This window comes from Rhodofomes roseus (assembly GCF_022264815.1).
Source record: "Rhodofomes roseus strain CIRM-BRFM 1785 chromosome Unknown C8Q71scaffold_3, whole genome shotgun sequence".
Taxonomy (NCBI): domain Eukaryota; kingdom Fungi; phylum Basidiomycota; class Agaricomycetes; order Polyporales; family Fomitopsidaceae; genus Rhodofomes; species Rhodofomes roseus.
In genome coordinates, this window is record NW_025952959.1 from 365,674 (window position 1) to 388,722 (window position 23,049).

General features: G+C 55.7%; 8 protein-coding genes across 8 annotated transcripts; 3 read left to right on the top strand and 5 right to left on the bottom strand.

The window, feature by feature from the left end:
* Positions 1 to 397: 397 nt before the first annotated feature.
* Positions 398 to 1,854, top strand: C8Q71DRAFT_853841 (uncharacterized protein; the record flags this gene model as incomplete). The annotated part of the gene is made up of 4 exons (XM_047926983.1): positions 398 to 1,047; positions 1,148 to 1,253; positions 1,327 to 1,376; positions 1,431 to 1,854. 4 exons carry the CDS (start codon positions 398 to 400, stop codon positions 1,852 to 1,854), a joined length of 1,230 nt encoding a protein of 409 aa, XP_047782750.1.
* Positions 1,855 to 2,154: 300 nt separating this feature from the next.
* On the bottom strand, positions 2,155 to 2,813 carry C8Q71DRAFT_884253 (uncharacterized protein; the record flags this gene model as incomplete). Its single annotated transcript, XM_047928529.1, has 2 exons — positions 2,155 to 2,172; positions 2,235 to 2,813. 2 exons carry the CDS (start codon positions 2,811 to 2,813, stop codon positions 2,155 to 2,157), a joined length of 597 nt encoding a protein of 198 aa, XP_047782751.1.
* A 375-nt stretch (positions 2,814 to 3,188) lies between these two features.
* On the bottom strand, positions 3,189 to 3,880 carry C8Q71DRAFT_904236 (uncharacterized protein). Its single transcript, XM_047928841.1, has 2 exons — positions 3,827 to 3,880; positions 3,189 to 3,736 (listed from the first exon to the last, which is right to left on the bottom strand). The coding sequence occupies exon 2, from the start codon at positions 3,671 to 3,673 to the stop codon at positions 3,302 to 3,304; it is 372 nt and encodes a 123-aa protein (XP_047782752.1). The 5' UTR covers positions 3,674 to 3,736; positions 3,827 to 3,880; the 3' UTR covers positions 3,189 to 3,301.
* Positions 3,881 to 4,104: 224 nt separating this feature from the next.
* C8Q71DRAFT_720648 (uncharacterized protein) lies at positions 4,105 to 5,491 on the top strand (the record flags this gene model as incomplete). Its single annotated transcript, XM_047921378.1, has 3 exons — positions 4,105 to 4,223; positions 4,278 to 4,506; positions 4,562 to 5,491. The coding sequence occupies 3 exons, from the start codon at positions 4,105 to 4,107 to the stop codon at positions 5,489 to 5,491; spliced, it is 1,278 nt and encodes a 425-aa protein (XP_047782753.1).
* Positions 5,492 to 5,614: 123 nt separating this feature from the next.
* C8Q71DRAFT_330355 (NCA2-domain-containing protein) lies at positions 5,615 to 8,160 on the bottom strand. Its single transcript, XM_047917873.1, has 5 exons — positions 7,597 to 8,160; positions 6,632 to 7,530; positions 6,364 to 6,567; positions 6,107 to 6,306; positions 5,615 to 6,047 (listed from the first exon to the last, which is right to left on the bottom strand). The coding sequence occupies exons 1-5, from the start codon at positions 7,994 to 7,996 to the stop codon at positions 5,738 to 5,740; spliced, it is 2,013 nt and encodes a 670-aa protein (XP_047782754.1). The 5' UTR covers positions 7,997 to 8,160; the 3' UTR covers positions 5,615 to 5,737.
* A 1,872-nt stretch (positions 8,161 to 10,032) lies between these two features.
* On the bottom strand, positions 10,033 to 13,395 carry C8Q71DRAFT_700943 (uncharacterized protein; the record flags this gene model as incomplete). Its single annotated transcript, XM_047920157.1, has 6 exons — positions 10,033 to 10,377; positions 10,439 to 10,925; positions 10,979 to 11,496; positions 11,550 to 12,602; positions 12,653 to 12,876; positions 12,930 to 13,395. 6 exons carry the CDS (start codon positions 13,393 to 13,395, stop codon positions 10,033 to 10,035), a joined length of 3,093 nt encoding a protein of 1,030 aa, XP_047782755.1.
* A 986-nt stretch (positions 13,396 to 14,381) lies between these two features.
* Positions 14,382 to 16,423, top strand: C8Q71DRAFT_884268 (acid protease). The gene is made up of 8 exons (XM_047928530.1): positions 14,382 to 14,784; positions 14,835 to 14,887; positions 14,948 to 15,245; positions 15,311 to 15,341; positions 15,393 to 15,500; positions 15,551 to 15,723; positions 15,776 to 15,887; positions 15,938 to 16,423. The coding sequence occupies exons 1-8, from the start codon at positions 14,564 to 14,566 to the stop codon at positions 16,388 to 16,390; spliced, it is 1,449 nt and encodes a 482-aa protein (XP_047782756.1). The 5' UTR covers positions 14,382 to 14,563; the 3' UTR covers positions 16,391 to 16,423.
* Positions 16,424 to 16,728: 305 nt separating this feature from the next.
* Positions 16,729 to 18,870, bottom strand: C8Q71DRAFT_330401 (uncharacterized protein). The gene is made up of 2 exons (XM_047917874.1): positions 18,383 to 18,870; positions 16,729 to 18,328 (listed from the first exon to the last, which is right to left on the bottom strand). Exons 1-2 carry the CDS (start codon positions 18,617 to 18,619, stop codon positions 16,829 to 16,831), a joined length of 1,737 nt encoding a protein of 578 aa, XP_047782757.1. The 5' UTR covers positions 18,620 to 18,870; the 3' UTR covers positions 16,729 to 16,828.
* Between the last annotated feature and the right edge of the window lie 4,179 nt (positions 18,871 to 23,049).

The window sequence follows — 23,049 nt, forward strand, 5'->3', positions numbered from 1 at the left end:
TTTGCTCAATTTTGTCTCTGGCTACCGCATCCCAGCCAGTGCACCTCCAGGATTAAGCGTAGGTACTCATGTATATGCCTCATATATGCCACCGCATCCAAAAGCTCTACGGAAAAGGTACTCGAGGAGAAGTTCAATATCATTGCATGGCATAGATGCACGTGAGGAGTGCGGTCATGTGAGCTACGCGTCGTTGACAGCGCTCGCTCTCGACTTGTTCCCGCGCTCCTTCCCGCGGCGGGAGACGGTGGTCAACGCGTTCAACTGCGTACACTCTTAGCTTCACGACTGTCACTCGCTGCTGGACGCCGGCTGATTGTTGCCTTTGAAATTCACGGAAACCTGCAATATATCACTGTCCTGTCATGCCCGACATTATCTCGACTGTCGCCCCAACATGGAGGGCGCCCCGGAGAGCGAGAGGGAGAACTTCTCATGGCTTGCGCTCGACGAGCTTGATGGCGGTATGTCACTTCTATACTCTGAACATCTCCCTCAATCACTCGAGCCCTCTGTCAACCTTCTGCCGGTTCTGTCACCCCTTCATCCTCTGTCACACACCCTGTCTGGCGGCTCCTCTTCTACCTCCACCTCGTTTCCCGGGACACCTGTGCGACCGCTCACTCCACCGGGTCTACCGCTTGAACGTACGCTCTTACCGGAGCAAATCCCACTGCTATCCTGGAGACGCGATGTGAAGCAGTGCTTCGAAGTCCAATGTCCGCGCTGCGACGCATGGATTCGCACCGGAGCGAAGTTAAAGCCTTCTCTGAAGCCTCTCGAAGCTCACATGCAGGGACGCCGATGCAATCCCTCCGCCGTCCTCGAAGCGCGCGTGCGTACCGAGGCACAGCTTACACGCAAAGCGATGTTACCGCAACCTGGCTCGGCTTCGTCTTCAACGGCCTATAATCCCATCCCGTCATCCTACGTCGTCCCCCGGCCAGAGCAGGTTGCGGTCATGCAGTCTGCGCCGGCGGCGGCTTTTCCATCACTCGGCCTCGGCACGTTCATCCCCACGAACTACGGTAATGCATACAACTTTATGTAAGTTTCATTTGCTTTACGTTGAAGTCCAGACCTGATTAGTTTGAACACAGGAACTCCGGTGATAACAACACGTCAGTGACGCGTTTTCCGGCAACAGGTCCGCACCACCGACTGGAGCCAACGACTCGAAGTTCAAGCTCGTCGCTGGTGAACATATACTGAAGGCGATGCGTGGAGTGCACGAGGAACTGCACGGGCTACGGGTGAGTGAATTGCTTTCAAGCATGTATCGTTGACTGATAACAATGTTCGATTGAAATCCGTCATGAACTACAGATCGTTCCATCCGAGTTCCCGTGCGGCTTCTGCGGACGGCCCGAGCGGCTGTGCGTCGCACCGACAATGACCAAAGGAACTAGTGGCAGCTCACCGCAAGCAAGGAGCGAGTGCCCGTACTACAAATTGTTCTTTTATCAGCCGAGCCTCAAGTCGTCAGGAACGACACCGTGCACAAATGTACCGATTGTATGCAAGATTCCCGGCTGCAAAGCGGAAAAAGACGGGAACTGGAGCGCTGTATGGAAGTACAATATGCGTGAGCATATCCGCGTTTTTCATCCATCCTATAGCCTCGACAACGTTGGGTTGGACACGCTGATACCGCTTCCACAAGCGACCCTCCATGATATGTACATCTCAGACGAAGAGGAGCGGGGTCTGAGAATACCAGAGACCAATGTTCCATATAAGCCACCCCTCCCCCCTCTCGAGTCCGACGCGGCGACCTCAGGTACAACTTCTGCGCCTTGGAAGGCTACAGGCTTCGGGGCCGGAGCCAAGCGTCGACGTTTGCGGGGACCATAGTAGTAGTTGTAGCCGGCAAACATGCATACTATACAGTACTATCTACATGTAATGTTGTCGACAAGGATTCATGTTATATATAGAGGGCAATCTGCCGTCGCGTTCGTTCTACCTCTGGATGTACGCACACCAGGACGCGTTTGGCACGTGGCGAGGGTTGCTTCCTTTCTGGGGTTGGTACCTGGGCGCTCAACGACTCAAACAGGAAGGACCCCCCCCCCTACCCAGTTTCCGGGGTCTCAGGGATTTGGGAGGACGATGTCTGAAATTTTGTTTCCGCCCCCCTCTTGAGGTGGACACTTAAGCTCCCAGCTTGACCTGTTCACAGTGAAAGGATATGTCAATTGCACCCTCAAATGACGAAGGCTGACACAGCAGACCTTCGAGACCTTGTTGTCCACCACCCTTCCCAATTCCTTGACAAACGCACGCATTTGCTGTTGTGCGAGCTTTTCGCACAGGTGGCACTTCAAAGCCGCCTTTATTGCCTTGTCGAATGCATGCGTCTCTTCCGAAATCGATGTACTGCACGGCGTGTATTGTAGCCTCTCGAACATGGTGTACATGTACTCGTACCACCACATGGTAGCAATACAGCACTTCCCGTCAGCCATTGTGACTCCCTTGGGCGCGGGAGGACAATTCTTGCCGCTGTCGGTGCATAGGAACCATACCCAGTCGGCTCTGCGCCATGGGAGATTGGTTCTGAGGGCGAGGACCTGCTCTGAGCATCGTTTGTGGTAACGTAGAAGGTCCAACAGCGCACTGGCGTCGATCAGCTTGAGTTCGGGGGCGTTGGAAGAGTGTATTACTGCGATGGGGAGCGCCAAGCACGCCTGCGCTGCCGCTTTGGTCTCTTTGGTGAAGCTGAAGTGAACCGCAAGGCAGTACGACCGTAGCGGAGCGCTATCCACAAGCAGACGCAAGTTCCCTCGAATAACCGGTAGGATATCGTCCATTGCATACTTGACAGCAGTCGACAGTAAGATAGCCCCAGCTCATCTTCGACCACTCCCGGCGCTTCGGGTATGTCACATGATCTTGCCGTATCACTGCTCTTGCATAGAGCGAAAACTCGAGTACAGCACAGTCAAACAACCCCGAAAGGCAGAGTGTCATGACACGAGGGTCACTGTGAATAAATTAAGTGCGCTATTGCAGATGTGCGATTTTGAAGGCACTTGAGAGCACGAAGCGCACGAGCATAGGCGCGTGCGAGGTATGGCGATCGCGAGGCGATCTCAGCACCGTATCGCTATGGGAGACCAGACGGCGGCCTGGAACTTTGATTTTTTCCCCTAACTATGTTCATGACTGTACCACCGAGAAAGTTAGGGGCAGCGATTTGGGGCTTATGTGTTGTGCGAAGGTCTGATACATCTACAGTACTGCCTAGGACGATCTGGCAGCCAAGCGGCACGTGATAGTAGTCGAGGATGAGCTGGGGCTATCTTAGGGGGTACAAAAGAGGGTAGATTTGGCTGAAGGGCGGATTTGCGACTGGATAGCAGATGCGCAGAATGATGTCGAGCACTTCACTTGCTTCCTGGACTGTGACAACAGGGAGGGCGGTCCCCGACGCTTGTGTGCTAGCGTCTAAGGATCCTCCTGCGCTCTCCTGGGATTGGGGCTGTGGCAGCGTGAACATGCCGTCAAAGATAGGGGATACTTGTGATAGGATGCACTTATGGACGCGGAAGTCGACAAGGTCTGATGAGCGCAGGATGAAGTCCGCGCTGAGCTTGTCGAAAGGTGCCGACGCTTCGCGCACCGTCGTATTCGGCTTCTCGACCCCATCCAATTCCATTCGGACGTCCATCCACTAGGGTCTAGATGGATTGCAAACGATCTTCCTTCAACTTGCCAGCGGCGGGGTGACGGCCTTGTATGAGAGATTGGGATTCCGTCCACGAAGGCAGCGCGAATGAAAGAATGAGACAGTAAAATGTCATGTATATGCAGCTTTGCTTACCTGCTACACGCACAGAGGGCAAACCGGGTCACCGTTGCGGTAGGTCGTAGCGCGTCACCGAGACAGGAGCGCTCGCCGCGACGGCAGCGACGCGTCTGTGGCTGCAGCGCTGATCACGTGAGTAGGGCGGCACCACCACTGGGCATATGGAGACCCATCGCCGCACATCGAGTTGAGTATCGCAGCTGGGATCCGGAGCTTATGCCGGTGCTACTCATGGGATACAACGCCCAGTATCGATCCACAAGGCTGTGTCGTATCCTACAAGCTAGACCCTCATGGCTTTCTTCGACGTAACCTTCTACTTCCACAGCGCGTCCGGGCTGCCCAAGATGGACATGGTTGGCAATGGAGATCCATATTTTGTAGCCAGGCTTGATGGAAAGGTTGAGTACATGTACGCGATTTCTTTTGGTAGCAGAGCTGATCTCTGACTAGTTTTTCAACCTAGATCCTCGGTGAAGGAGAATACCCGTTCTCCTGTCTGGAATGAGCCGTGGAGGATTAAGAACGTCCCTCAAGGAGCTGTTCTGGGAATCGAGTTGGCGGACAAGGATAACAAAGGGATGACGGATGATTACATCGGTCACTTAAGGGTCGATGTGACATCCGGGGAGAAGGAGGTCCAAATCACGGAAGACAAGCCTCTGCGACGGCACAGAGGTACATTTCAGCTGAAGGTACGTCGCGACTGCGATTCAAGAGAATACAGCCTCAGACTGTGCGCATCCTCAGATAGACCTTGTACTGTCGACCGATCCAGAGGCGCATGAATATCCATACGAATTCGACGGTCCCATCCGCTACTCGTTGCACTACTCGCCCACGATGGGCCGCCTTACGAGTGCGGACAGTCGGCTTTACGCTACATGGAAGATCTACCTCAGGGGAGTGCGCCGCTGCTTTGGTGACGAAGTACAGTTCTGGACGAGCAAAGCGCGGCGCACGTTCGAGGGCCCCGCCTCCGCTGCGGTGCGCTCCGTCAAGCACACCGCCCACCGTATGCTATACGCACACGCCATCTCCAATACGTTCGGCGTGCTCGAGAAGCCTAGGGACTTGTTCCACCTCCTGCATAGGCATTCAGCACCAGGCACCGACGGGGCGAGCGCGCAGGCACCTTTCGCGCACCGCATCAAGCCTGCGGTGTATACCTACGTGATTTCCGTCGACGACGACTCGATGCGCTTCTCCGAGACGGGCGCACGCTACCTCGTCAACATGGTCTCGAAGCACTGGCTGCACTCGGACTGCGCCACCGCGGTGCGCTTCGCCGGCGAGTTTCACCCGCGGCCGGAGGGCGGATGGGACAAGTTCAGCGACGACATGCGCGATGAGGATGTGCGGTGGGAGCTTGTCATCGACAACAACTCGGGGACGTACGCGCCCAAAAAGGAGCTGCTGCCTGCGCTCAAGAGGGTGCTCGAGATGAACCTCCTGGGTTTCACCATCCTCGCTTTGGATCGCGACGACCCGGAGGTGGCTCGCAGTAGCGAGGCGTGTAGGGTGTACGCAACGACGAAGCGCGGGGTGAGTGTGGAGGATCTTCAGCCTTCTGCGCCGCCTGGGCACAAGACGCTATTCGAGTACGCATCGGAGCATCTTCACATGCGCCATCCATCGCGTCTCATACCAGAGACACGACATGTAGACACAGCAACCTAGAAGGCTGGAAGGCGGCGATCTCATTTAAGGGTACTATACAACCGGCCTGACATACCTGAATCGTCTCAATCACAACAATACCCTTGTAATACGGATATGATTGCTTGGGCGGACTTGGAGATCTGTAACACGTCGTATGAAGCGGATGACATCAATAGTATGTGCTGATGAATATGGATAAATCCGTGTGTTACGAGGAAAGATAATGACATTACCCAACACCTGTCAGTGCAGTAGACTGCATATCTACCTCGCGCTCTCAGCAGCGTTCCCCCAGCCAAGTACCGCACCCCAGCTGCGCCACATCCGGTCTAGTACTCGCAGTTTCTCCGCCCGCCCTAGGGCCGGATCCTCTAGATCCACTACATCCTCCAAAAAGCCCTCTCGGAAACGCGAGTTGGCAGGGAGGTGATTCTCCGCATACGCACGTAGGTGGCTGACAGAGAGCAGCAGCAGCCCCGAAGTGAGTGCTGGGATAGATGAGGGCTGGGCAGCGGCACTGTGGGCAACTTTGTGATGCGACTTGGGCTGAGCGATCAAGAGACGTTCAATGCGTCTATAGAATCGGACCGCGAGTCAGGATCGGAGCCGCCAGTGGTGTACATCGAAACTTACCGCATCTTCAGCCAGATGCTAGCACGCTTGATCTTGCCGCCATAATTGCCTTTTCCTCTTCCACCAGTCCAGATTCCCCTCAAGTAACCACCAAGCGCATACACGATAGCCAGAGCAGGCGCTACTCCAACAAAGGCAAACGTCAACTCCTGGGATTTGAGCAGTTTGTCGATTCCCGCCAGTGCCTGATCGATGTCGACCTGTTACGCAAGGTCTCTCAACAAATCGTCGTGGCACGAACGCTGGCAGCGACGTACCTTAGCTTTCTGTAACTGGATGAACAATGTCCTCAGGAGCGTCCCAGTAATTGCTGACTTCAAGGGTTGCTTAATGTCCTCCTCATAGATCTGCATAACTGACGTCAAGTCGCCCATCTGGATCTGCCGCGAGAGGGCCTCCAGCTGCGGTGTTTCGTAATGCAGTTTTTCCTGAGCGAGCGCGATCGCCATTCTCTCGAGTGACTGACCATGCAGATAGACCCTGCCAGTCAGCGATAATCGAGCAATGAAAGGCGGCATTACTCACGTCGATATCGGCTTGCACGCTCTCTCTGCTCACAATAACGCCGTCCTCGCCCCCTGCCCGTACCGTCTTGACCACGCCCCGCAGCGGCTCCAGCAGCCACTGTTCCCAGAAACTCTTCATCGTCTCTACCGCCTCCCGACCCATCTGGCACATCGATGCTCGCGACGCATACGCGGTCTTAGCCGCAAACAGCGCGAGAGGGGGTAGGAGGACAAGCCGTGGCCAAAGCAGAGTCAGACGCGACGGTCGTGCGAGGTTTTGAGCATATAGTGACGGAGTCCGCAGTGCTGACGAAGACTGCTCGCCGGTGGTGTTGGACAATGCGGCAGCGATGTTCTGGAGGGACGGAACGGTACCCGCAGGGGCGTCTATGGCATCACCCCGGACGAACTGCTGCAACGCGAAAGAGAATTCATCCAATTTGGTCATTCCTTCAGGGGATTGATCGTCAAGGGATGCCGCAAGCAAGTCGCGCATATTGACTAGGGTACCGAGCATTTCCGCCCGTTCGTCCCGGAGCCGCTTCAGCTCCTGGTGCTTGTGCCGACATTCACCCTTCGTGAGATCCAAAGGTAAGGAGACAACTTGGATAGCGGAGCAACCGAGGCCGACAAAGGTCGAGACAAATGTTGAATAGGCAGAACGGACGCTGGTTCCAGGTGAAGAGACGAATGCAGATGCCGGAGGAAACCGACCAACTGAGAGCGCAATGCTGTATGGTTGGGAGCGCAGGTGTGGAAAGAGAGCAATTGAGAGTGCATTTGGACGGAGAACCCCACGGGAGGGGAAGAGTCGGCGTAGTGACGACGGGGTGAAGAGAGATGGATGAACCGGCAAGTTACGTTCTCGCAAGGTGGTCAGTATTGTGTGTGCAAGACTTGCCAACCGCAGTGGAAACGCTGTACAACAAGTGTGCCAATGAACATAAGCATTATGCACATAAATAACGGTGAGCAGGAACTCACTTTGGACGAAATACAGAGCGACACTGCTGGAGGACCTTTCAAGATCCGCCCACCATTCCAATTCATCCTCTACTCGACGTGCATCTTCCAGCACTACGTCCAGAGCCTGCGCGTACAGGTCAACAGCGAGTTTGCCCAGCACGGCCTTCTGCAACGCGGCTTCTTCGTCATCGTTCGCCACGAAGCCGCCTGAGTCGCCGACAGGAAGCTTCTCCAGAGCACCTAGATGTTGGCTAGCATCCGACGTTCCCGAGACTGGCTGGTTCAATTGCACAAAGAGAGCACGCAGCTCATCCTTCGCCTGGCCTCGCGAACCCCCCGGAGGACTCGGAGGCACGGTGGTCGGCGGGAGGATCCTCTGCGTCAAGTCATTGGTGAGGTGCGAGACAAAAGTCGACATATCGCTTCTTCTTATGTTGTCTTCGACATGAGGATGTTGGTGGTACGAATGCAAGCTGGAACGGAATGCAATTCGACGCGTCGCGCATCTTGTCGGACGCGATGACGGTGTGCTTTATGGATCGTCCCTGAGAAGTGCCACCGCGTCAGGACTCAGTTCCCGATTGGGCAGGTGTGAACGTTCAAACGTTCACAGTTCACCAGCACCAGTCGGCCCCGGAAAAACATGCTGTATCTCATTACCGACTATATCCTGAACTAACGCTATCAGAAAAGATGCCATCGTACTGCCCGTGCGATAGAGTAAATATAAGGTTATGTGAAACTCAGAAGCACGGAATTGGCTGGGTTACGATTTCCTGAACCCAGGTCAACCTGAGACAGGCCGCCCTTCTCCATCGCGTCTCCGTTTCAACCGCTTGAGCATGCTGTACATATCTTCCAGCATGTCTTCGGCCTCGTTGATCGCATCGTATGGTAATTGCGAGCCATCCTCTTTGATCCCATCGCATGCTCGCCGCAACAAATGAAGGCGGTCGGAAGTCGTGTGCGACCTCCGCAATGGACTGCGACGTTCAGAGACGCCAGGAACGCTTGAAGAGGCGTGGAGAGGAGGTGTCGTCTTTGGTCGTTCTGGGCGAGCACGCTGAGAGTTGCCGGTCTCATCATCCTGACTGGATGGCACGATGTTCTCATCGAAGGCGGATGAAGGTAGATAATCTGGGTCCAGTAACTTTAACATGATGGGGATGTCTTCGGAGAGGACATCATCGACGAACCTTGAGAGTCGGAGTGACGAGCAGCGGTATTTCGACGCCTAAGGTGTTCCACGGGCTCCAGCATCAACGACTCGTCAACGATCTGAGAGCTCGTTAGTCGGTCATCCAGCTTCACCTCTCCCTCTGTTCCACAATGTCGGTCAGCTGAAGACGCTGATGCCTTGGCTAATAGAAACTCACCCGATGATGGATCCAGCTCCTGTTGTATCCTACGTGCTTCGTCAGGATCAATAGTTCCCTCCCATGTATCGTAGTCGTCTATTTCAGCAGGTGATGCGACTTTCCTCTGACGTAGCGTCTCTCCCTTCCCGGCTACGCTGGGAGGCGGGCTGGACAAGGGAGACACAACTGCTGCATCGGATGCCGTGGCCCAATCTCTGAGGTCATTGCGCTTTGGTATCACAACGCCGTCGAATATCCACTTCGTCCGTCTCGGGGCCGTCTGCGGTTCTTCCGAATGCATGTGGTGTGACTTCGACGGACCGGCCGTGGGGCCGCTACTGCGTGAGGGCGAACCTCTTACAAGTCTCTGCGCGCCACCAATGGAAGACCCTTCTCCACTCTCCCTCAAAGGCATCCTGCGCTTCTTGCGAGGCTGCGAATCGGATTGCACAGAAGGGTCTTGGGGGCCTGCATGGTACCCGCGCTTGCGCCCAATGGGTAGACTAGGCAAAAATGACGGGGATGGATCCGGAAGCGACGAACTCGGTAAGCTGTTTGCCCGTCGCGATAACGGGTACGACGGCGATGGGCCAGGGCTGATGTCTTTTTGCAGGAAGGGAACCTCCGGACTGAGAAGGACGCTGGAAGCCCGAGGGACTTCACGCGGGGTGCGTTTCCCGCGGATCGTTGGCGTATCCTCACTCGCGGAGGCATCAGCCTGGGCGTCGTCCATGTCTGCCAGTGGGACTTCTTGGCTCATGCTCGTGTCTCTTCCCCGCGGTGGTGTATGGATCGAGGCCCAATCCGAGTAGAGCATGTCCTCCGTACGGGCGTGCCCTGGTTGGAGAGAAAATGTGCTAGTTGAACCGTCAGGATGCACCATCGAGTCTTCTAGAGCGACTGCGCGTCGCCCCGCACTGCCGGAGGCGGGGTAAGCAGAGCCTGATCCACTTGCATTGTTGAGGACGGTCCTGCGATGCTCATACGCAGGCCCACTGTGCGTTGGTCCCTCTGCCATTGGGATAGCTAGATGTGAGGGCTCGTAGAAGAGCTGACTTGACGGCGTCTCAGGAACGATGCTCTACAGCACTGTTATTTAGTAAACCGGCGATCTGACAGATATCCTTGGACACACCTCCTCTTGCGACTGAGATTGTGTCTGCGACTGCGAGTCATACGAGACATCCGAGGGCAAATCACCGCCAAAATAGTCGTGGTTAATCTTCAGCGCTTGCTTCAAGTCTTCGTGGATCGCTGTAGACTGCAGCGTCAAGGTGTGGCGAACGCTGTTCCAGAAGTCCGCGAAGGCGGTAGGTCCGTGTGCGGGATGCACGATGCGCTTGAAAGTAGAGGCGAGGAATGGCGCGATTGCGCCCAGGGACTCGGCGGTGAATGAATAGCCTGCAAGACGGTTTAGAGTAGCTTGATACAGAGGCATTATCTACGGGAAGATCCGTGAATTATGTATGAGCAGCCAATGGATAGAGACGGGAGAAACGCACTACGTCATTATACTGTTGTCCAGGTACGAACTCTTCTTCATCATGAATCCAGATACACAGGCCATCGGAGACGGCAGATACTAACGATACAATAGCAGGTTGAGGGCATGATTGCACTAAAGTCGACAGAATGCGGATCGTTTGTAGAGCTGGGTATAGCTCTTCCTGCTTTGACGCGTACAGCTCGCACAGGAAGACATCAATTAGATGCAGGAAGTCTCTGGGTATCATGTCGTCGTGGTCCATCTTGAGATGCGTTAGGAGGGGAATGACTAATCGGGAATGACGGCTAGTGCTACTGAAAGTCAGCGACACGAGACACGCCCGTTCGCGAAGAAGCACGCACCTTTCTGACTGCTCGTCAAACCGTGCAGCTATCGTCTCGAGGACCCGATCAGAAGGAGTATCAACTGAGCCTGCAGACGCAATCGTAGCACGCAGGAGCTCTTCCCAAAGCCCCACGTCGTCTTCGCAGAGAGCAAATACCCTGCGCTGCCACGTTAGCGTAGTGTCATTATTTATCGTCTGTCAGTCACGCACCCTATAGGAAGCGTCACCAGCGAGACCGTCACCTTCCAGTCCGGCTTTGCCTCCGAGAAACACCACGACTTCGCAAGCACAGACCACAGGTGCCGCTTGAGCTCCATCTCCTGCCGCGCTTCGTCGTGCACCGCCAGCCGATGCAACAGATCGTGCGAGCCCGACAGAACCAGGGCGCCAGACAGCTCAGCCCATGCATCCGCAATTTCTTTCTTGGTAAGATCGTACGTGCGCTGAAGGACCGCGCGAAGAATCGGCTCGGCGGCGCTGGCAAGCCAGGAGGCGTTAAAGACGTTCCGGGCCACTTTCCACAACATGAGTACGAAGCGGAGTTGGTTGACTCGGAGAGCTGTCTCGTCGATGGGTTTCGTGGTAGGATTGCCCTGCCACGCGAGTATGTCGCAGCAAATATTCGCCACCTTGTGAGCGCATTCGGCGGAGGCGGTGAGGTGTCGATGTTCTTGTGTTAACTGCGCCAGGACAAGAAGCAGAGCTTGCCATGGACCAAGAAGGTCGTGCTGTACGTTGCTATGAGTTCGATAATATTCCTATATGTGACATGAGTTCTTACCGGAGCGGAGAAAACGCCCTGTGAACCGAGGACGTCTTTCTTGACCAGCGCCATCCAGCTCTCGACCAACTTATCCCAGCTTGCAACGATCTCCGCCTCCATGAGCGGCCTGATCCCCTCCACACTGAACTGCGTCAGCTCGGGGAGAGCCTTCGCCAGTTGCTCCTCGCTCATCCGTTGAATCGTGCCATCGAGCAACTCCTTGACGATAATGCCTTCCCCAAGAGACCTGCCTTCTGTGGCGGGGGTCGATGGCGGGGTAGGCGCAGATCCTATCGCACTCGTCAGACGCGACAAGATCGCCCGTGCCTCAGCGCGCACATTGGCACTGTCCTCCGCCATGCTTCGCAACACAGCGATAGCCTCGCCGACGTTCTTCTGCTTCGCCAAGGGGTCGCCGTGCGTCAGAGGGGATCCCAGGAGCGTGCTGATCAGCGCCGCCCCGATGCCATCCCTCCGCTCCTGCTTGATGACCTCCAAGACGCTATTCCTGATCTTGCGCAGAGGCTTCTGAGTGTTGCCGGCGTCGCTTTCCCTCTGCAACTCCGCGAACGCCCAGACGAGACACCGCCAGACGAGCGCGTGCACAATGCGCACGGACCGTCGATTGTGGCGCGCTGTCTCGGCCGACACCTTCAAAACGAGCTTGAGGCTAGCTTTGTGGGTGAAGATCTCGGCGCCCGAGATGGCTATAGCGCTTGCTAATATGACTTGAGCTCGTACGACGTGTTGAGTGGGTGCTGGCTTGTCTCCCGATCCGAGCAGGGCCATGACAGTTGTGACGAGATTCCTTGTCTTGGAGCTGGGCGACGCCTGTTTGCCGTCGGCCGCGTCGATAGAGTTCTGAAGTGGGCGCCTGAGTGGCCCAACCGACATCCTGCGCGTGTCTTGGTCGTGAGACACGACCGCGAACGCGAAGCCGCTCAGAGCGTAGACGGCTTCTGTGCGGATATGATCAACGTCGGAACTGAGGCGCTTGATGACGGGAGGGAATATGAGGGTGCACGACTCAAGAAAGATGGATGAATGCGCATGCAATAGACTTCCCAGAGCCTATATGCGGGTGAGCATCTGAGCTAACGGTATGACAGACTGGTACTCACCCTGAGATAATTCGGTATAACGAAAGTGTCTTCGCTATACAGTATTGTCTCGTTTAAGATTCTCATTAATTGAGTTCGTCTCGAAGCTACGGAGGCCACCGGGAAGTGACCGTTCGACAGCACCCAGACGGCAAGTGTCCGAACTTTCTTGTCGCTCGGTATCGGTAGAAGTGGAAATTCTATGATATCCAGTACATCGTTAGCGAGCTGAACGAGGTCATCGGCTAACGACAAGGTATCAGCTAGTTTGTCTGAAGAGCAGAGGCGCTTCACTCACCAGCGAAGACTTGAGACAAAGCCGGTACACGCAGAACATAGGATACTGTTCGGAGTGCTGTAAGACATATGGAGACCGTGTCCGTTGCGATCTTCATGTCTTCGTCCCGTCTTCTCGGCTTGTCGAACCGGACATGATAATCCGCAAAAACGTCTTGGGATGCTGGCAAGAGCGGTTCGACGAGGGCTCGTCGGACATCTCTTCTCAAACACTTGACTATAGATACCGAGTGTTGCTCCACGAATCGTAAGGCTGCCACATTGCTGGGACTGCGAGAAAGGACATCTGAGATGCGCTTGACCCTGCCACAAAATGTGTAGTAGGCGTCCATGACGTCGTGAAGGGATATAATAGAACGTTCATCATCCTCGAGAGATGCTAGAAGCGTGAGTATAGGAGCCTTGAGGTAGCGCTCTTCGGTGGAGGGTTCGGCGCCACAACCATACACTTGAGGGTTCGTGGACATTAGTTACGTGACGCGCCTCGTGTCGTCAACAAGGTAGTTATGTTGGGTGTAAGTGCAACAGCGAGTACACCGAATGGTTGAGGGGGGACAGCTGAGTATGTGTTTATTTGCGAGTTCTTCAAACGTGTCGAGCAAGCCGAATGTCGGAACCCCAATTCTTCGACGGCTTCGCAGGTTCTGCGTGTTTCATAGTTTGATGCGTATGGGCAGACCAAGAATTCGCGACGACGAGTCGACAATACTTGCGTGATCTGTCAGTCGTCGCGGTGGATGCCGTGGTTTGGAGGAGTGGAACAGGGGCTACTGCAGCAATAGCACACGACGAGGCGCTGCAAGATTATAGCAGAGCGCGTGGTGTATTCTGTGTTATGTGGGATACAATCTGGTGAGCCTCCCGCACTGGGGGGATACCATCAAAGGGCGTACGCACAAGTTGTGGACGAGTTGAGGAGGGCGCCCGCTGGTTGAACGAGCTCGGGAGGAGGCGTGGGAACAGCCTGTCTTGTCCGAGATCATTCAACAAGTTGGCCACATCGGCGCCCGCCGGGCCGGACCGCACTGTGGCTGCCCACTGTCGCCACCGGCTATTGGCTGCTATTGGTCAATAACTGTCTTTGATGCTCGACCAAACGCGCGCATGCAGAACTTACTTCTTTCATGTCGAACTCTGTTCGCAATGATCACTTATAGCAAGCTCGCAATCGACGGTGTACGTCCCGAGGATATTCAGCGCCCATGCTCGTCGGATTTTAGGTCTCAACGTCAACACTTGAGGCAAGCACTGCAGTCACTCGCGGCGCGGGACGGTTTCTGTGAATGGAATCTATGTAGGTCGCCGCCTTTGAGCTGGCTGCTGCAAGAGATGCTGCGGACCAGCTGTGTTGCGCTGATCTCATTGGCCAGAAGGGCTGCCCAAGGCAGTCACGATTGGCCAGATCGTTGATGGTGGCAACCGGCTCGTCGACGGTCGTCGCGCCGCGATGTGCGCAAGCTGCCCATTCGATGGAACGTCCGGCCTCCGAAAGGCTTCTACCCCTTGGTTGCGCTCAGCCTGAAGACAGCAGGCAGTTCGCAGCCTCTCCTCCCGCCCTCGCTCCATGTCTCGCAACTGAGCTTGCGCTGGCCGCCTTTCCCAGTCTTCTGGCCAGTTTGACACTGCTTCAGCTCGATGTACACAGCTCCGGCTAGCCTGTGTGCACTACTATTTCTTCTGCTGCCCGCTCTTGTGATCGCTCTCCCTGTCAAGCCTTCGAACAACTGGGTTGTCTCGCACGCGAAGCCAGTTGCACGGAGGGGCCTGAGTGTGCCCCTCCAGAGACGGGAGGTCGACCGACGCAATGCAGAGACATTGCTTGCTGGGTCCATCGGTGTCGGGGATGTTGGCGACACGTACGTCCTAGCTGTCATCCTGAAGTATAGGTCCATACGGTCAATGCTAGGTTCTACACCGTCGCCATCAAAATAGGGAATACGACGACCGCCGTCAACCTCGGTGAGCATCGTCTGCCCAGCCAGTCATGAGCGCGTGAGCAGCTGCCTGACAGTCTTGTAGACACAGGATCGAGCGATCTATGGATCATGTCTGACGGTTGCCAGACACCTGTCTGCAAGCGATCGACGGCTACCCCGTTCCCGGCAGAGTCCATGCATTTGACGGGGGCAACTGTCAACTTGACGTACGGCGATTCGCTTACAGGGACTCACGCTTCGGGACCCATCGTAATGGATGAAGTGACACTTGCCGGCCTGGCTATGCAAATGCAACCACTCGCCGCTGTGAGCAATACGGACAACACGGCCGTCTTGAACGGTGGTGCTGGGATCATCGGTCTCGGGTTCCCAAGTCAAAGGTCAGTCGTTGGATCTTGGTACTTCTTCCTGTGATGTCATCCCTCTAGGGCTGTTTCCGCATTAGCAACATACAAAGTGCGGTCGTGAGTGAGAAGGTGACGTGGTGCTGGAGGTTTATCCCCAAACCTTTGCTAATGTGCATGCAGTTCGGGCGTTCTGTCACTGCAAACGAGTTCGTCTCGCACATCAGCTCTCTGGGTCCCCTCGTATCACGGATGGCGGCAGCTAGTATCATTCAGCAGCCACTGTTCACGGTATGACACGAGCACCTCTACCCAAATGTCGTCGCTGAACCCAAATATAGGTCACTCTCCAACGAGACACCATAGACGTCAGCGGGAATGGACAGCTTACTATTGGTGAACTGCCTGACGGGGTGGATAACTCCTCATTGACTTGGGTGCCTGTTCGACTCTACTCTACCACTGATGGCGGTCTTCAAGCTCCGACATATGCGGCAGGTGAGACGTACCCTCTGTAAGTATCTGTTGTTGTATCAGCACCTCGAGGATAACCGTTCCACGTTCAGCCGATGGGAGGTTGCCATTGGTAACGTCTACCTCGATGGCAAGCCGCTAGCCAATTCTACGATCGAGCCAAATGGCATAGCAACGTCCTTCGTCGACGCCCTCATCGACACAGTGAGTTCCTACGTACTACCTCATCCCTATCACAGCCAACCTTGGCACAGGGCAACTCCCTCATCCGCGGACCCTCAGACATCGTCAACAACATCCTGAGCAGCGTTTCGCCCGCATACGCCTCCAACGCGAAGTCCAAACCAACGCTCTCCTGCAACAGCTCCCACTCGCTCGCGTTCGAGATCGGCGGGCAGCTCTTCTCCGTCGATCCGCGCGACTTCCTCTCGCAGAACTCCGCCGGCAACGCGACCGACTGCGTCGTGAGCAGCGTCGCGCCCACGGACCCGCCCGGCTTCGGCTCGCTCTTCAGCTGGAGCCTCGGCGACCCATTCCTAAAGTCAAACCTCGTGGCGTTCTACTATGGGAACCTGACGCATCCTTGGGAGGACCCGCCCCGCATTGGATTCTTGTCTATGGTCCCGAGCAATGCGAGCGCGCTGTTGGGTGATGCGGTGACCGCAGCAATGGAAAACGGCGGCAAATTCGAAGGTGACCCGCGCTGATTGGTTTGAAAGACTGTAGCTGACCATTTGTTGCACCTAGGAACCTCCATGCTGGCGCCGACGTCGAGCACAGTGGAGTCGTTCAAGGTGACTGCGACGTCAACTTCGACCTCGCCTCCCGCCTCAACCACGAGCGGGGTCGACCATTCAAGTGTGAAATCATCCTCGGCTCCGGTGTCGCTCTCTCATTCACTTCTCGGTCTCTTACTCCCTGTATTATCATTTTCGTGGGTGTCATTGCGGTCAATGTGAGGAAATTAGTGCCATTAAACTACTGCAGCGAGCATGAGATGTAGAGTAAATAAGCGGTGCCGATCGACGTGCCAGACAAAGAGAAATCACAGTGCATAGAGAACGATCGTGACACCTTACAATTCCGCACTGTAGTATATATGCGCGACTGAGTGCACGGCGCTCTGGGAGAACGTGTCCAACCCTTCAAAATGCGACAAGAGAGGGCGAGGCTTGCAGAGTTTCCACCTCCCGCACTCGTACTTGCGTGTCCAACTGAATCTTCCACAGCCTCTCTTGCAACCTGATCGTCGACATCTCCTTGTAAAGGGCCATGAGCTGCCGCCAACAATCCGCCTCGCCTTCATCGTCAGGATCTTCGTCGATTTGGAAAGGCTCGTGCTGCACGCGTCGGATCCACAGCGTTTCGAAGGTCCTCATACCGGGGAAGAGGTCGGATAGCACGTCTGCGAGTGTAGCGAGATCCGTCTCGTCGAGCTCCCCGAGCGTCGTCGCACCGGTTGAAAACCTGGTAAGACGGTCCGACGGCCGATAACCCTTGGCGAGCCGCTCCCCCGCACCGAGCGCCTCCTGGAATTCGTCTACGCGAGCGTCGAAGACGAGGCCGAGGGACGCCAACTCTCTGCACCGCGTGATGAGCGAGAACACGCCCTGCAGTGTCGCTTGAGAGTCGACGCGCTGCCTCCAGCTTGCGCCGAGTTCGAGCTGCTCGAGGGTCGGTGCCCATGCAGTGGCGACGTCCTCGAGGAATGCATTGTCGACGCTCACGGGACAACGGAAGGTGACTTGGCAGCTCTTAACGTTCCAGAACGAGAGTAGAGGTCGCAAGGTGTCCGCGTCGATGATGTAGTTGTCGTCGAGGCGCGGGCTACCGATCACGGACGTGAAATGCATGAACCGCAACGGCATCTTGTGGCGGCGCTTTGCAAGGTGTTGGAAGAACGTCCTAGCCTCCTCATTCGTCGGGGAAGATGTGACGATGACGACGAGCCTCTCTAGAGACGACGATTGGATGAGGTCCAAGTAGCGAGAGCATCCGGCTAAGTCGCTCGCATGGATGGTGACGTTCCGCAGTGAAGGGAAAAAGGGTTCCGACGAGTCCGCCGACTGCTTTCGTATCTCGTCTGAGCCGAGAAGCTCATCCACGAAGATGATAGTCTTCTCAAGCTTCGGAAGCCGAGACAGTTCAAGCCAAATGTTTGGGGGTAACGTTGAAGGGGTCTCTTGAAGCACCTCGAGAGACTGTACGGCTTGGTGCAGGAAGACAACATTTGGGATTACTGCCTCGAGTCCTGGAACGTATGGGCAATAGAGCCTGACGTGCTTTATGTCGGTATGTTCGACAATGAATGCGGTCACTTCGTCCACCAGTCTGTCAGACAAACTCTCCGGCATGCCCTTGAACGCGTAAGTTGTTAAGTCCACCACTCGGGGCCCGAGCAACAGGGATAGTTCGTCCATGCTGCCTTCTGGAAAAAGATGGTCGTAGTGCCACAGGATATACCGCAGATTGGGGAACAGATGGTCGACAGGTTTGTGGGTCAGCAGGTAGCTGTGCGCAGAAGGAAACGCCTTGATGACGCAAGGGAACTCCGGGAAGGTGAGGGATGGCCCTATAGCTCTGACGCGTTCAGCGTAATGCAGGAACCTCGTCCATTCATGAGGTTCCGGTGGTCTTTGGAGCATCTGTGAATAGCTCGTAAACAGATAGGTCGATGGAGTGAGAACAGAGCGACAAACCACATATGTTCTTTTACCTAGGTCATCCATCCCGTAGGACCAGGCGTCTTTGGGGAAAAGCGTGACCAATGGCCCCAAAGATGGGAGGTGACTCCATAGGACGTCGAGAGCCGGTTCGACAAACAATCGACATGTCAGGGCCAGGCTTGCCAAGGTGCAAGGCGCGAAGATGGGGTCCTCGACCACCCTGCGGAAGATTATGTCCAATAGCTCTGGGACCTGGAGACACGGGTGCATCAGAGCTCCTCGCGCGGTGACAGCAGTCTTGAACGGGGGACGGTTGTCTCAAGAGAGGTGTTGGAGAGGGAGCAGATTATTGTATAGCGAATTTCTTGCCAGCGAAAGGTGGCAGAAGTGTCGATACCTGCAGTGGCTGTGGTCGGCCAATGTGCAGTACTGAGTATAGCAACGGGCTGAGGCTCGACCTCCCCGGCGGGCCTGGAGCGACGTCGCAGCCACTGGGCGCCAACGCGGTGGCGTGACTACGCAGCTCACGCGACGCGTCTCGGAATTCCCTGACACCCCTGCGGAGGGCCATGATCAAGCCACGCCCACACTGTTCACGTACCCCGGGACGCCCCGAAGTACAGGAATAGATATCCAATGCAGTGCAAGGTGACCTCATCTTGAAGAACGTCCATCCATCATCAGCGGCCGGCCCTCCGACGATATCGTGACCGTCGAACGGCACAACAAGGTTGTTGAGCCTGATCATATATATATCGCTCCCCCGTCTCAGTTTCCGTGTTCGCCGCTCCAGCATATTTTGCCACTAGTCTCTGGCCCCAAAGGTGACCACTTACTACTTATGACGGAGCTCCGACGAGAACGGCAAGAAAACAAGCGGCGTGCTTGGCGTCATGGAAGACCGACAATTGCCTCCTTCAAAGCGGTCCTCCTGATCCGTCGCTCAGAGCCCTTGGGTCATCGATCCGTTTGAACACCGGAGGTAGATACTTAGATATCGGAGCCTGTGTGAGCTGAAGTAACTCTGTAGTCATCAAGATACAGGAACTAGCGGACCGGCGTTGATTATTGCTGACCTCGACTGTCCGAACATCGACTTGCATTGGTCAGCTCTGAGTCGGTGCGAAGGTAGCCGTTCGCGAGTTGACTGTGAACCGGCACACACACGTACTGCGATGGTCGCAGGACAGTCTTCGCTCCTTTTCAAAGTCTCCTTATAGAATGCTATACTAAAATCCTAGCTGCTGCAAACAAGATGCACACTAAGTGGGCAGTCACAGGTGCAGAAGAGCCGGCGCCGTGACCCAAGAGCCGACTGCTTTCGAGGGAGACAACGAGATGAGTGAACCAAATGCTGTAGCCCGCGCCGCATCCAATCGTCATCTGTATGATACTCATATACAAGGGCCGTGTTGGTATATTGACCGTACATGGTATCTTCCCCTACCACTTGAGGTCACCAGCCACTTCGCCCGCATGGCAGCCTCGAGCGTCCGATAGGTCTTCCACCGGAGCACTTGCGGAAACTATCACGGACGCATCGAGGCACGATGGCACACGCGGGGAGAGCAAATGGGCGTCCCGTAGGGCCCTCCGTATGTAGTACTAGTAGTCTTGCCAATGTCCGCCAGCTCGCCGGCCGGGACGTCCGGAGAGAAACGCCCATACGGACCAGCGTCGTGATCGTGACAGTGTCACGAACGCATTGAGTCCACGCTGCGGTCAGTACCGTGATCCCATCTCGCAACGAGTAGGGATCCGGTCCTCTGTCTGTCCTGCGTCACCATCCTCTATCCTGTGGCTGGGCTGGACGTCCAAGATCCGGGGGGCTGGGCGACAGCAGGTCGATGTGGACGCTCATCTCGGCGACGGAGGATCATTGAGATGCGCTGCTGAGCCAGACGGGTTAGGTGAATGCTGTCTGCTGATGCGTGTCTCGAGTCTTCTGGACATCCGGACAACTCGAGTTGCGCGGCCTGTGGATCTAATTCTCCTCAAGCGGAGAGTACTCCGGAACCTGCTAGGGACTACGTCAGTGCAAGCCAGATCGGCACACTCACCGCCAAAAATAACCATGACACTCAACTGCCAGTGTGACGCCGGGTAGGCTGTCCCGGCGACCAAGGATCATCGAGGAGAGCCGTAGTCCACCTATCTTTCCTATCTACCTCGAGAGACGGGTACGTCAAGGTTTGTACGGTCCTCAGAGTGATACATGGTATCTCCGGATAGCTCAACAAATACTCTTCCGAGCGAGCGTGACGTAGGATGTCAAGGGATATCCGCCGTCTGCTGTTCGTACGATGATGTGCATTGACACGCTGGGGGAAAACCGGGTACTCACCACATCACGCAACGCAAAGCACTCTAGTCAATTGTACGACCGTATACCCCACGGCGCCCCGGATGGGGTCACCTAGCGACTTACAGCAGGGAGCCGCTCGGAGACCGTCAGTTTGCCAGGATGCATCAGATCGTGACGCTCTGACATATACGGCACAGACTTCGTGAGAAACAGCGAGCAGACCAGCCGTGACCACAACAACCCGCAGCTGTGCGTTGGGATCCCGGTGCCTCGGACGTCCTGTGTCCTGACGCTTGCATCGAGTTCGTCTCACTGAAGACCACATGGCTGTTCGAGGCGGACACTCGGAGCCCACGTTGCCCACTACCATCTAGACAACCTGTTGGACGTTGTATCCTGTGAAGAAGGTACGATCAGGGGCAGGTACGATCGAATGGAACGACATACCCATACGATAAGTTGTACGTGATACGTGTAGTGATCGTTGTGAAGAGCAATACGGGGTATGAGCGGATCAACGGTATCATGAAGCGGAACAACTGGGAGATGAAACTCGCTGTATGGACACCTCGTAATAAACTGTCTGTTCTGGTGTACTGGCGGAGCGCACGCGGACCATTTCTTTGGGCAGCGCGACAACGTCGACGCAACTTCATTGACGAACGCCAACAGAGACAACCTAGATGAAGTGAACAAACACAGCCCGAGGTTGACACGAGGGTATAGCCGGGCTATGCTTGTGTGGTCCGTTCAGCCATGTCACTAGATGGGGCACCTCAGAAAATGGACGCAATATGAATGGTAGTCCACATACCAACGCCCGTTGTTCAGGCCCAGCCTGCGACATTGACACTGCGCGACGCATCTCGAGATCAGTCTGGACACCGATGCGACATGCACCAGACTCGCGCGTTTAACGGGAGGCAGGACTTGAGGCAGGCTTGCATGAAAGTAATTGAGTTGTCGATCCCAGAATAACGTGCCCGGTGCGCAAGGTAGCCAAATCCAAGTGGTTCAAACACATGCAGGCGCTACAGTCCTGGACTCCGCGAGGCGTTCGTTGATCCCGATGACAATGCAGCATGCGAACACTATGTGAACCGACGTACCTCAGCAATGAAGCACATGCGCAGAGTAAGCCGACTTACGCACCTCGCATGCAGTCGCAGTGGCCCGTCCTCTCTAACATCCAGGAACACCTTGCGATCCACACAGTGGCATGTCCGACCCCTCAATCCCCCGGTCATCAAGATGTCAGCGATGAAGCGAACAACGGTATCTCTCCCTGCCTGCGCCCGAACTGAGCACGCACCGCGCCATAACCGACTGACATTGGCAGCTGAGAGATACGCGCAACGGCCGCAATCTCCTTCCAGACCCTCGACCGACCGACACACGGACTCGGACATCGCCCGTCTCGACGACAGGTCTGTGAATTGAACGCCGGGCGGTGATGTTGAGTACCTGAAGCTTCGAGCTAACCATCTTGAGTCTCGTCTATGCCGCCCGACGTGAGTTTATCACCGTCGGCGTGGCGCCTTAGTGCCTCGCCGTCGTGTCTATATGGGTGCGCCTGTCCCCTTGCTGCTTGTCTGCCGGCGGCCCCGCAGGCATCCGAGCTTGAGCGAGATGCCGGAGGTGAGCAAACGCGCGCGTACATCGAGACATTGAAGTGGATGAATACCAATGAATGTGTTAAACCCAACTCGCCGGGATCCGATGTCAATGTGGATGCTTCGTCGAATATCGCTCGCCCACTGACACGTTCGATCTTCGTATGGATGAGATGAGCATAGTGAGCGTCGTGATCGAGCGGCCTTTGCTGCGGGTGCGAGTCGGAGAGGCATCGGGTCCTGCCAGGCCGCTATGAGCCCGAACGCGCTCCAGTAGAGATATCAAAGTCACCTACAGATGGTCTATCTCAGCGGTGTCCCGAACTCTGTTACAAAGGTCAGACAGACGAGACGCGGAGAATATGCAAAGGCCGCAGACGCACCATTCAGAGAACGACCTTCGAGGTAGACACCATTCAGAGAACGACATTCGGGGCAGGCACCATTGACACTGTCAACCCGACTTCTGTGTACACAGTGTCAACGCGTGTCCGAGGATAATCAGCCTTCATTCTCATACACAATCCACCAGCCTGAGAGCATCTGAATTGCACCACCCGGCCAGGCTCGAGAACGGGCTCCGGGAGGGCTTCGCAATAGGAATCAACGAACACGGGGACATCCTGTTAGACAAAGTGACTCGCCATCCCAACGCCATCCATTCAGTGGGCCTGGGGCCGCTGCAACGCGGTGGGCGGCAGTCGCAGCGTCCAGCATTCGGTGGCCGAGTCAATGCACAGATGACACCGGGCGATACCACACGCACATTCCCGGGGAAGAGA